Source organism: Triticum dicoccoides, chromosome 2A (genome assembly GCF_002162155.2).
Source record: "Triticum dicoccoides isolate Atlit2015 ecotype Zavitan chromosome 2A, WEW_v2.0, whole genome shotgun sequence".
Lineage (NCBI taxonomy): Eukaryota > Viridiplantae > Streptophyta > Magnoliopsida > Poales > Poaceae > Triticum > Triticum dicoccoides.
Genome location: NC_041382.1, coordinates 32537601 through 32550296, shown reverse-complemented (window position 1 = coordinate 32550296; position 12696 = coordinate 32537601). Strand labels below are relative to the sequence as shown.

At 40.8% G+C, this 12696-nt stretch overlaps 2 protein-coding genes across 5 annotated transcripts in view; one reads left to right on the top strand and one right to left on the bottom strand.

The window, feature by feature from the left end:
- LOC119352960 (uncharacterized protein At2g29880-like) overlaps positions 1-4125 on the bottom strand; it is an 8093-nt gene extending 3968 nt beyond the window's left edge. Inside the window, exons 1-5 of one of the 4 annotated variants that reach the window (XR_005170282.1) lie at positions 3510-3613; positions 3216-3426; positions 2747-3133; positions 2048-2650; positions 1277-1342 (exon numbers count right to left, since the gene is read on the bottom strand). Coding sequence is in view for 2 of the 4 variants with exons in the window: in XM_037619542.1 (XP_037475439.1) it covers positions 2061-2650; positions 2747-3133; positions 3216-3426; positions 3510-3536 (1215 nt within the window). In the remaining 2 variants the exon portion in view is untranslated. Of the gene's footprint in view, positions 1-1196; positions 2651-2746; positions 3134-3215; positions 3427-3509; positions 3614-3935 lie in introns of those variants that run through there. The other 3 variants (XR_005170281.1, XM_037619543.1, XM_037619542.1) reach the window with 3 other exon arrangements.
- Positions 1-6533, top strand: part of LOC119352961 — a 25005-nt gene extending 18472 nt beyond the window's left edge. The window contains exon 4 of the mRNA XM_037619544.1: positions 6280-6533. Within this exon, the coding sequence (XP_037475441.1) occupies positions 6280-6462 (183 nt within the window). The 3' untranslated portion in view covers positions 6463-6533. The remainder of the gene's footprint in view (positions 1-6279) is intronic.
- The last annotated feature ends 6163 nt before the right edge of the window (positions 6534-12696 follow it).

The window sequence follows — 12696 nt, the reverse complement described above, 5'->3', positions numbered from 1 at the left end:
GGGGGGGGAGTGGGGTAGTGCGGTCGGGTTAGGGTTTCGGTCGGGTTGGGGGGTTAAGTGGTGCTGGGGCCGGTTGGGCCAGTGAGCTGGCCGGCTGGGCCGTTGGCCCAGTTGGCCAGGGGGCCTTTTTTGTATTTTAGTTGTCTATCCTTTTATGTATTTCATTTCTTTTTTTGTTTTATTTTGTTCCTCATTGTATTTTAGTTTTGTAAAGTACAAAAATAATCCCTAAATTGGTAATAGAAATTATACCACTGCCACAATTAATTTGGCACCTAAATATATTAGTTTGTAATCGTTTATCATTTTAAAAGCATTTAAATAATTGTGTTTTCTGCTGTTTTAGTTTATTTAGTGCATTTAAATATTTTATTAAATGATGATTTCTTCACCAACATTTATTATGGATTATTTGACACATTACGAACAATTTAGTTTTGACTTTTGAAAACTTTAATTGTTTTGACTTTAATTCAAATTTGAATTTGGTTTGGTTCCGAGCTAACACGAGATTATCAACAATAATCGAGGTGACGTGGCACCATTACCAGAGGGTTACTGTAGCTTGATTACCCGGGCGTCACAATACATCAAAACTTTCGGGGGCTTGGCGTGTTCAGGAGATTTTAACGGGGCATGAAAGCTTATGCAAAAGGACTTTCCGCATGGAAGTGGACATTTTTCAAGCACTTGTTGACAAGCTGCGTGAGAAAAAACTCCTTGCTGATTCAAAAGTACTAGCAGTAGAAGAGCAAGTGGCAATATTTTTGTATGCAGTATCCAAAAATGCAACAAATGAAACCCTACAGGATTGGTTTCAGCATAGTGCAGAAACAATAAGCCGGCGATTTGGATTAGTGCTTGATGCGATCACACGGCTCACAAATGTCTATATACGTCCACCTTCCCTCAACCCACATCCAATCTTGAGCAAACCACAATTTTATCATTTCTTTCAGGTATGAGTATGTACAATTTAGATCAAATATTTTAGTTAATTCAGCGCAAGGTAATAACATAGAGATATCATATTTTGTTTGTGCAGAATTGCATTGGTGCTATAGATGGAACCCATATTCCTATGTTCCTATCACCAGGCCAACAAGAACCATACCGGAACAGGAAGCAAACGCTCTCACAAAATGTCATGGTTGCTTGTGACTTCGACTTAAAATTTGTGCATGTACATGCTGGGTGGGAAGGATCAGCTTCTGATGCAAGAGTTCTACAAGATGCACTAAATCATGGTTTTCATGTACCTCATGGTAAATTTTACCTTGTTGATGCTGGTTATGCAAACACACCCCAATTTCTTGCTCCATACCGTGGTACTAGGTATCATCTAAAAGAACAAGGAGAAGTACGTCAAAGGCCACAAAATTACAAGGAATTGTTCAACCTTCGTCATGCTCAACTTCGGAATCATATAGAGAGAATTATCGGCTACTAAAAATGAGATTTCCTATCCTGAAAGTTGCTGCACATTATTCAGTTGATAAACAAATTGACATATCCGTGGCTTGTTGTGTTTTGCACAATTTCATACGCCTACACAAAGGAGATATGGAGTGGCCCAAAGATGCTCCCATGGAGATTGACCCGAACCAGATTGTTGATGTGCCAAATGGAGACCACGACTATCATGGTGATATACATGCATTTAATTATTCCAGACAAGCAGGAAATCAAATGCGAGATCATATTGCACAAGGAATGTGGAACCAGTATGTATCACGCAGAGCTTGACATGTATATGTATCGTGAAGATATGATATGCAAGTTGTATTACCATTCATGTGCTTCTGATATTGATATTCTACTTCATTAAGTTAATATTCTCATGTCCTTTTTTCAGAAACATGGTGGGAGTCTGAAACAAAGAACTCATATACTAGGCCTCTCATTGTACCAAAATACAGAGGTCTAGTAAACAAAAGCATACTACTACATGACTAGTTTATCATCTCAATCTACCAAAATATAGAGGTCTAGTAAACAAAAGAGTACTGCTTCACTAAGTTCATTGCTAGAGAAGGGTAGGAAAAACCTCCATGTTTTCCTTAGTTTTCGTTGGTACGAGCAATCTCCCTTTTAATCCAAGCCAACCGTCGTTCATCACTAGAGAAAGACAGGAAAATCTCCCTGTTTTCCCTAGTTTTGAAGATGTCTGATGCCAACAACATATCGCTCAATTGTAGACCATCTAATCCTTCAATCGTTGTGATGCACTTGTGAATGCTAAATGGATCCTCTAGTTTCTTCTCCTCAATGGCTGCAAATCGATTTATTTCTTCCATCTTGAGCCTAAGGTATCTTTCATGGAATCCATCTGCAGAGCTTGTAGGATTTTGCTTCTGTCTTTTTCTACGTCTACTCTCAGGCTTCACGGTGGGTGCTTTTGGGGGTATTGATTGGGTATACATTTGTTCATTCGGTGTTGATGTATGCTGGACAGAATCAAGATTTGCTCCCTCAACCTCTTCTTCCAAAGGAAATTGCAAACCTGGCTCATCTAGAGCTACTGTTGGAGGTGAAGATGATTCATATGTATCATTCGAATGTGTTGGGTGCGATGATGGAGCAGATGCATTTTTTGCCTTGTTAGCATAATAATCCATACCATGACGAGATCTTCCTTCGGCGTAATGACCTATACGTCCAACAAAAAACATATACTTAGCTCAGGAAAATATGACCTAAAACTTGATATCAAATATAAAAAAGCATCATGTAATGTTAAACTAACCATCGTAGAGAGAAGCCAAATCATTAAAGTATGGAAAAGACTTGTCTCGCCATTGGAGGGCCTCCTTACTATTCTTGCGAGCAACAAAACTAGCCCAAACACTTGCTGGTGCTTCTACCATCATTCTATCCTTGTCCCATCCAAACCCACTTTCTGCCAACAATTCTTTCACACTTCGATATTCCTTCTTTATATCTTGCTCCTTTTGTTTGACTTGAACAACACTAAATGATACACAAAATGCTTGATTTAGTCGATTAACAATGTTTGTCCAGGCCTCTTTGCTCCATGCATTTTGTGTTCGAAAACCAGGAACATCATGCTCTTTCAGCAAGTCAATAAGAAACAACTTCATTTGATGAGTCCACTTAGCCCTCTTCGTCATACCTAAAATTAATGACTCGAATTTAACTACAGTAGACCGCACATTCTTGTATATTATGCAAGTAATTGTCACTAGGAGTAATACCTATATCACGAGGATACTCAACAGCCCCGTGATCGTCATCAATATCACCAAGTCCTTGTGATTGTCCACGACTGCGAGCACGATCGGCATCAATAGCACCAAGTCCTTGTGACTGCACACGGCCGCGGGCACGATCAACATCCATGTCAAGAAATCCTTGTGATTGCACACGGCTGCCTGGCAGCTCAAATGAGTTAAGCTGATGGACCATCTGCATTGCAAAAAAACTTATTTTACAAGATTGTACTCAGAAACCCATAGTAATACGCACAAGCATGTATGAGCAGTACACACCAAGGCATAAAAATACAGCACTTCCATCTCTCAATTCCTCACAGTTTCTCTCTTCACGGACATCCGACACGCCAGATCCATCTCTCAATGTCTCAATTCTCTCTTTGCACATAAGACATCACATCAGGCACGCACACACTCAGGCATGGGAAGCACACACCCACGGCGACCCACTCAAGCCGGTCAAGAAATTCACTCGGGCACCACAGTCGTGGGACGCGGTCCTCTGGCAGCGGGAGGACGCCAGCGACATCCGCTTCGCCCCTACCATCAACAGCCCTCGCCGGCCAGGTGACTGCCAACGCCACACCCGATGGCTAGTTCCGGCAAGATCTGCCACCCCCGCGCCATATCGGGCACCCCCTCCCTCGATCTAGAAATAATTGCAAGGGAAGGAGATGGACGGACTATGTGATGCGGGCTAACCTGGATGGGGCCGGCGCTGATCTCGTCGAACTCGATGAGGAAGGAGGGTCTGAGAGCGAGGTGGTCGGCGTACGGTCGCTGGGTCGTCGCCGCTTCCGTCGGGGGATCTGACCTTGTCGCCGCTTCCGCCAGTCGCGACCTTGCCACCGCTTTCGGTGCCTTTTTTTATTTCCTTCCAGAGCGATCCGAGTTTTTTTTCATTTTTTGACAGCAACGCGTGGTGTTTTCACACGAAGCAGCGCGGTTGTTTTGGCGCGAACACTCTCTTTTCGCGCCAGGAATCTTTTCAAGAGGTCGGACCTCAGGCGTAAATTCGTCTGGGTTCAGCGCCTTGGGAAACCAATCCTAAGGAATTTTGAGAACGTAATACTGTGATCCAAATGCAATCCGTAGGATACAATCCTGAGGTTTACAATCCAGCAAAAATCCTGTGAAAATCCTTCGATCCAAAGAAGGCCTGAGACTACAACCGAGCAAAACACTGAGAGTAGAGCTCCCGATAAAAACAATGAGAGCAAAGCTGCTAAGGGAAACACTCAAAGTACAGCCTCTGAGCAAAACCTGAAGAGCAGAGTGCCCGAGCAAAACACTCAGAGCAGAACCCTGAGGGAAAGTTCATCTTCAAGAAGGGAAAGTTCAAACATCTCAAGTATGTTCGTGTTGAGGATTCCAGAATGATCGACATCATGTTTGAAAGTGGAGCGGCTCCTGAGCTCAAGAAGATTGCCTTGTCCTTGACCAACGAAAAGTCCCAGCTCGATGGGGTTGGTGGCCTTAAAAAATTGAAAGAGATTGAATTGAAGGGTGGAAAATTCCTTCTTTCATCATTTCACAATGCCAATCAAATTTCCAAGGTGACTCTTCGTGATACTCAACTGAAGCAGGAAGATATACGGATCCTTGCTAAGAAAAAAAAACCTACGCTGCCTAGAGCTCTCAGACTTGTCTTACGCCGAAAGCAAGCTAGCCTTCAACAAAGATGAGTTCCCAGCACTTGACCTTCTTACTGTTGAGTGCCGTGCCATCAGCAGCATCAGCTTCACCGATGGGTCTGCTCCTAAGATCGAAAGGATTGTTTGGTCCTTCGACGAGATGAAGTCTCTCTCTGGCATTGACAAACTTCTGAGGTTGAAGGAGATTGAGTGCACTGGTAACCATGTCCCTCATCAAGTGAGAAAAGACATTGCAGCACATAAAGCGCAACCTGTGCTTACACACAAGAAGCGAGCACAACATGTCCCAGCGAAAGAAACAATCACAGCAGAAGAGGATGATGATACATGGTTTCCACCAATCCCCCGCTGCTTGAAGATCAAGAATCGACACTAGCTGGCTGAGGAAAGGCTTGCAAGGATTTCACTCTCATCCTCCGCATCTCCATCCAATATCCATTCATCACTGCTTCCCAGAACTGCTGGCCTGTTTGTCATGCTGTCCATATGCGTGCCTGTCATGGTATCACCTTTAATCCCCCGTGCTTGTGTGCATGTTTGTTTATTAATTTCCTGCAAAGTTGTGTGTATGCTCGTGTCTGTTGCGTATGTGTTTTCCTTTGGTTCATTCTGCGCGGCGGAATATTGTTGTTAGGATGAACCACAAATATGTCAGATAATAGTTGTCAAGCTATTTCGTCATTATGTACTTGTAAGGGTTGATGTAAGTACGCTACCCATATGCGTACCCTGGGAAGAACAAACTATCATGAACTGTGTATATTTACCTATACTAAGTGTGTCAGGATGTTATTCACCATTTCAGCATTCTGCATTCTTATATTGCAGTCAGGAACGTATGTTGTGTTTGTGCTTCTCCTAGCAATTTGTTCTTAATTCGTTAGGGCTCCATGATACAAAGATATATGAATCGATATACGGAGTTTACAAACTTAGTACCAGCAAATGGGTGTTCCATTTTGATCAGCTACGGAGTTTTGGAACCGACAAGGGATGCGAATGGAATGTTCTGATCGGCCCGGTGGTCTACTATTGGAGTTCATTACAGCGCTTATACTTGAGCCAGTGTGCAAACACTGTACGTATGATACTCCCTCCGCCCGCTTTGCGCTACTCCCAAGGACTCGAACCACATCTTCTTCTCGTGTATGTCCGCGCAATTTGTTTGGAGCTGCTTTCGCGAGGCGGTGGGCGGAAATTGGTGCCACAGCAACTTCCCCGACCTATATTCAGAACTCCAGTCCTCCCCCTTGGCGTCTCGCCACATTAGGTGGCTTGAGATTGGGGTCATTGCTTGGACCCTCTGGACGATCCGCAATAAGCTTGTGATCCAGCGCGTTCCTCTTCGGCGGGCTACTGACGCTATCTTCAAACTCTCTGGTTTCTTGCAGCTTTGGTGGCCGCTTAGCCGCCCTGAGGACCGTGACGCCATCTCTGCCTTCATCGCCGACCTCCGCTCGATGGCCGTCGTCTGTCTCTGCCGCCCCCGCCACCTCCGCCGGAGCCCGGTTAGTCGCATGTGTGGCTCCTTGGTTCCTATGCTGTTTTTCTTTTTGTTTCTTTGGGCTTGTTGAGCTGTGCCCTCAGCAGAATCTTCGTACTTGTGTGTGAGACTTGGGTGCGTGTGTTTAAACTAGTCCTTGTATGTGTGCTCTTTAACGGTTTGCTTTATTTATAAAGTGGGACGAAAGCCTTTTTTGGTATGATACTCCCTCCGTTCCAAAATAAGTGTCTCAACTTTGTACTAACTTTAGTACAAATTTACACTAAGTTTGAGACACTTATTTTGGGACGGAGGAAGTATTTACCTTCTCAAAATTCTGCAATTGATGTGCTAATTCTGCAATCAGCACTGGTATGGTTGTGCTCCTCCATACAATCTGTGGTTGAGAATCTATCTTAGTTTGATGATTTCAAATTATTGCTAGAGATTATAGGTATGTCTTGCTCTGAATGCCTGAATCCGCCGTGCTGTCGACCACAACTCCGCTGTGTTTGTTTAGTGTATGATATATAATATCGTTGTAAGACTGCAACTGTTGTACCAGTACCTCATGGAATCTTCAAAAATATATTTGAATGCAGCGCTAATATTGCAGCAGTAGGTGGCTGCGTTTGTGCTTCTCCTAACAATTTGTGATCTGGGAACGAACTGAACCGTTGGTGCCAAAACAAGAGAACAGTGTATCATCAGTCACGGTGCTTAGATTTGTTTTATATCTATACAAAATAACAAATGAACTATTGCTTCTGGTGTTACTTCAGGAAAATTGCCCCAAAATTTGCAAAATATTATCCATCAATGCCACTTATAAGTGATAAAAACGTTTCACACAGGCGAATCCCCCTATGCTGCGCTATGGCGCTGGGACAAGATGCAGTGCGCCCGTTTGGGCCCGCCCATGCTCGGCGGACTATTTTTAAGTTTCTTTTTTATTTTCGTTTTTTCACCTTTAAATAATTCGGGACCACAAAAAAGTTCCGATTTTTTTAAAAAAATTATAATTTTAAAAAAATGTTCACAATTTTGTTAAAAACTGTTTGCTTATACAAAATAATGTTCAAAATTTTGAAAACAATTTTTTAGGAAATCAAAATATGTTCACATTTTTTAAAATTTCGTGTATTAAAAAGTGTTAATGAAATTGAACAAAATTTCTCCAATTCAAAAAATATTCATGAATGGAGAAATATCCTAAAAATTCAAAAACTATCCGTGACTTACAAAATAGTTTATTCATGCATAAAATGTTCACTGATTCAGAAAATGATCATGCATTTTAAAAAATGTTCGTTAAATCAAAACATTGTTCGTGAATTTCAAATTTTGGTCCACAAATTTCCAAAAAAATGTTCGCCGATTAAAGAAAATTGTTTAAAAAAATGTTTGCAAATAGTATAAAATGTTCATGAATTCAGATAATGTTCTTTATTTTAGAAAATGTTCTTTATTTTAGAAAATGTTTGAAAATTTGTAAGTGTTCATGAATTTTGAAAAATGTTCATGATTTTAAATATGTGCACGAGTTTACAAAAATGTTTATGATTTCACAAAATTGAGAGTGATAGTGTATCTCGGTGGTGCGGCAAAATATGGTCATGGCCGTTGGAGATTATGATTTTTTTTCTCGTTGCAGTGCACTGACCGTTTTGCTAGTATCTAATAAAACCGGAGCTAAGTTTTTTTGTTTGTGGGAAATGTAGGTAGCATGTTTAATCGCTAACCGCCTGATGACAGGGAGCATGGTTGATTACGAAGAGATATTAATCAAATCTCAGGTTGTGGAAGCAAGTGATGATTATGTTTCTTCCCATTAAAGTAGAGGTCCCTGTGGGGCTGTACTAGTAAATTAGTACTCCCTCTGTTCACTTTTATAAGGCCTTGGAGACATTTCAGACAAAGTACAAATTAGCTCATTTTCAGTTGTTTGAAATGACTTATAAAGGTGAACGGAGGGAGTACTTCCTCCGTAAAGAAATATAAGAGCGTTAGTGATCGAAACACTTTTATATTTCTTTACGATGGAGTATCAAACAGACTATTATAATATGTAAACTGCACAATTTAGACTTCAGGTATGCGATTACAATTTGAACTGCCAAAACATATTATATTTAGGAACAAAGGTAGTACATGTTGACAGACTCAACATGGTCTGTGACCAGTTTCTTCTGTGCCTTCATCAATTTAACATTTTTTTTGCGGGGCCATCAATTTAACATTGGTATTGGTACTATGGAAACTAGATGGTGTGATCGATTACACACGGATGGCATGAAAGGGGTGTTGATACCCTTATAAAAGGGCTTCAATTCTAGAGGATTGACTAATTTGTTGCTACGGGACATGTTTGAATGATTCAATAGCACTGCATTTTCGTGCCAAGTATATGCAAGATGAGACATTAGAAGAATAGTGAATAAGCACGGCTGTGAACTGCTCCATGTATTTCTATGGAGATCACCTCATGGTAGCGCTATATGTCTTGGCGAACCACCAACCCAATCACTCATCGTGTTTCACAATGGTAGCTGGTAACACCCAGACGTACACCATGAATATATGATCTCCATATTAATCAACACTCAAGGTCGGTCCTGGCATTCCAGAGGCCCTTGTGCGAACTGAGAAAATGGGCCCTTAAACTATATAATAGACAAAAAAACTTCAATGTACAGCGAAAAGTCATTATAAAAGCAAGCGTCAATTTCATTAGCAAATATGGTCTTAATACACCATGGTCCACGGATATATCAAATGATTACAAGATTAGGATACACGCTCCAACAACCCACAAGTCTTGTATGAACTCTTAACTAAATTGTTCTCAATTCTTGATCCAACACGACAGAAGCTACAACTCCAGCTCTACCAGTCCATCCACAAATGTGCATCACCAAACATCAGGAGCCACCTGAAAAATACACAAAAAAGAAGTGAATGGCATACTCAAGAGAAGCGACACCTTCGAGCATTTTTAGAGGCAAAATCACTAATAATAGTGTCAAGATCAATGTTGTCCAACATATCTTTCTCAATACAGCACATGGCCAAGCCATTCAATCTCTCTTGTGACATAGTTGATCTCAAATAGTTCTTTAGTAATTTTAGTTTTGAAAAACTTCTTTCAGCAGATGCTACAGTAACAGGAACAGTTAAGAGGATTCGATAAGCAATGGACACATTTTGATAGCAATCTGCAGCTCTAACAAAATCAAAAATCTCATCTGCTGACATTAATCTATTTGGTAAAGTCATCTGAAGCACTCTTAATTCAGAACAGAAATCATCTAAATTAACATCTGACGAGCTAACATGAGAATACGTATTTGAAAATTTAGTGCAACATTCTCTAAGTTCTTTATCATCCAAAGACTTCAATTTTTCGGAGTTGAACAAGAAACCAAATATACTTTCAAATGACTTCAAATCCTCAAATCTTTTGGTTAGTGAAGCAATCGCTACATCTATCATGACTAGAAAATATTTAACTCTAAAGGACTCCTCCTCAGCTGCTTGCGCTTCTGCATTTATTACATTTTCTTCATCGTCATTATTTTCATCAAAATGTATTTTTCTCATAACACGACATTTTGTCAGAAATCTAGGTTCAATATCCATGGCAGATGCAATAGATTTTGCAATATTTAAACTAGATGTAGAGCTATCAGTTCTGTACTTCTGAAAAAAAAGATTGCACCTTCAATTTGCTTAAGGGTAATGTCAATGCAAACAAATTTAGATTGCAACTTCTTACTTATAGTGTTTATGGTAAATAAAACGTCATGCCAAATGATCATACCAAGTAAAAAGTTCAAAATTCTTAAGTGCAGTAACCAAAGAATGTGCATCGCTCTTAGTTTTTGGGTCATCACTAGAAGTTCTTTCCAATTCCAATAAAGCTAACAATATATGAGAAGCTTCATACCGAATAGCTTGGACACTTTTTATTCGACTCTCCCAGCGAGTATCACACAAAGGTTTCAAAGTTAGATCCTTAACTTTATTAACCAATAGCTCCCATCTTTTAGTAGAACCGAAAAACAATGTATAAATTCGTTGCACAACTCTGAAGAAGGTAATAGCTTTGCTACATGATTTTGCCATGTCACAAAGTGTAAGATTGAGGCTATGACAGGAACATGGCATGTACAATGCTCTAGGATTTATTTCAAGCAAACGTGTTTTAGCACCTTGATGTTTTCCTTTCTTAGAACCATTATCGTAGCCTTGACCTCTAACATAATTAACATTCAAATCAAGAGATTTAAGGGCACCTACTAACTCATTGAAGAGTCCTAGTCCAGATGTATCATCCACCTTCAAGAACTCCAGAAAATACTCTTCTATTTTTGTAGTGTTACTTGACATGTTTACACACCTCACAATTAGAGTCATTTGTTCTTGATGGCTTACATCAGGGGTACAGTCTAGAATTACAGAGAAATATTTGGCATCCTTAATTATCCTTATGATAGTGTTTTTAACACCTTGTGCAAAAATATCAATCAGCTCATTTTGAATCTTATGGCCAAGATAGTGATGATGAATTTCACTATTTTGAATACGCCTAATATGGTCCTGCATTATAGGATCAAATTCTGCCATCATTTCTATTATTCCCAAAAAGTTACCATTGTTATCTTGATAAAGTTTCTCATTCGATCCTCGAAAAGCCAAATTATGTTTAGCAAGAAACTTCACAGTAGCAACAATTCTTATTAAAACTTGTCTCCATCGCCCTTTTTCTTTTGCAATTTCTTGCTGCAATTCTTTGTCAATTGTTTGATTTTTATTTAGTCTCAGCCTTACCCCATTCCAAGTATTCATGTTAGTGATATGCTCAATACTATTCTCATGAACTTTGAGCCTCTGGCTAAGATGTTGCCAATCACTTAGTCCCTGGGATGCTAACATACTTTTGTTACCTTCCGATTTAAACAATTTGTAGCAAAAACAGTAAACTTTATTCGCATCCTTAGAGTACACCAACCATTTCCTATCACTAACCTCCCCATTACTTAGATTTCTTGAGTAGTAGGCATTTGAAAAATGTCTACCGTTATCATCTGGATGATACACAAGATTTAAATCCCTTGTAGGCCCTTTCTCTATTAGAATGTCTCTTGATTTATTGTCAAGAATTTCCCAAGTTCTAGGGTCATAAATATCTAAACTAGAAGATTTGTGTTCATCTTCTTTAGGATTTTCAGTATCAGAAACATTCTCATGGCCACCCAAATTTGTAGAATCGTCGATGTCAACATTTTCCTCCACTAAGTTTGCATCAGATTGTTCTTCTTCAACACTATGAACAACTAATACATCTGGATTCTCGGCAGTGGATTTTTGTAAAACGAATTTATGAATAGCACCCTTTTGAGTTCCAATGAATACATCTACAAGTTTCTTCTTTTTCCTTTTCGCACAACCAGATAAATGCTTTTTCGGCAACATGGTTACAGAAAAATGGAGAGATAACACCTGAAATCTTGTCTTCTTGAATCCTGTTCTTGGTCTCTTGGAGTAAATATAAGAAATCCCAGTATCCACCGCTGCTCTACACTGCTCTAGATTGCCATGGCCGGTTCTAGAATCAAGCAGGTTAAACATCAGCACATGAATCCATCATAAATAGAAAATAGACAAGGGGATAAATTGAGATGCAAAAAGAGGGGAATTGAGATGCAAAAAATTAGGAGGACGTGCCTGGACTCCACGTCTCCACTCTCCACCGCCGGACAGTCGGATCCTGACCGGCTCGCCTCTGTGGATTCGTGTTCCTGCCAGGGCACAGGGTGTGTCGCCGCTGGCCGGCTCGCCTCCGTGGATCCGTTCGCCGGTGCCCTTGGGGTATTTGTAGGATGCAAAGAAACCCAAGTGTGATACTAACGGAAAATTCATTAATTAGCTTGGGTAGTTTGGCTCGTGGCCTCTTAGGAACTCGGGCAAGGGGCAATGAATTGGATTTGGGGAAGAGGAAGAAGATGAGAATGGGAAGGAGTCGAGCCAGAGTTAAGGAGACGACTGGTTTGCGGCTGGCGGCGTGTTTCTGGGGGACTGGGAGAGACGGCGTGGCTGCTCGCTTCTTCATGGGCTGGGCTATTTCGCTTGCGTACTGGTACTATTTTTTTGAATATACTGTATATACTATACATGCACAGGGTATGGGCCCCTACTCGGGCTGGGCCCTAGGCCATCGCACTCGCCGCCATGGCCCAGGGCCGGCCCTGTCAACACTGCAAAACTAGATCTATATCTACTCAAGACAATGGCCGAGCTATGTAGGATCCTGGGGGCTCCCCCC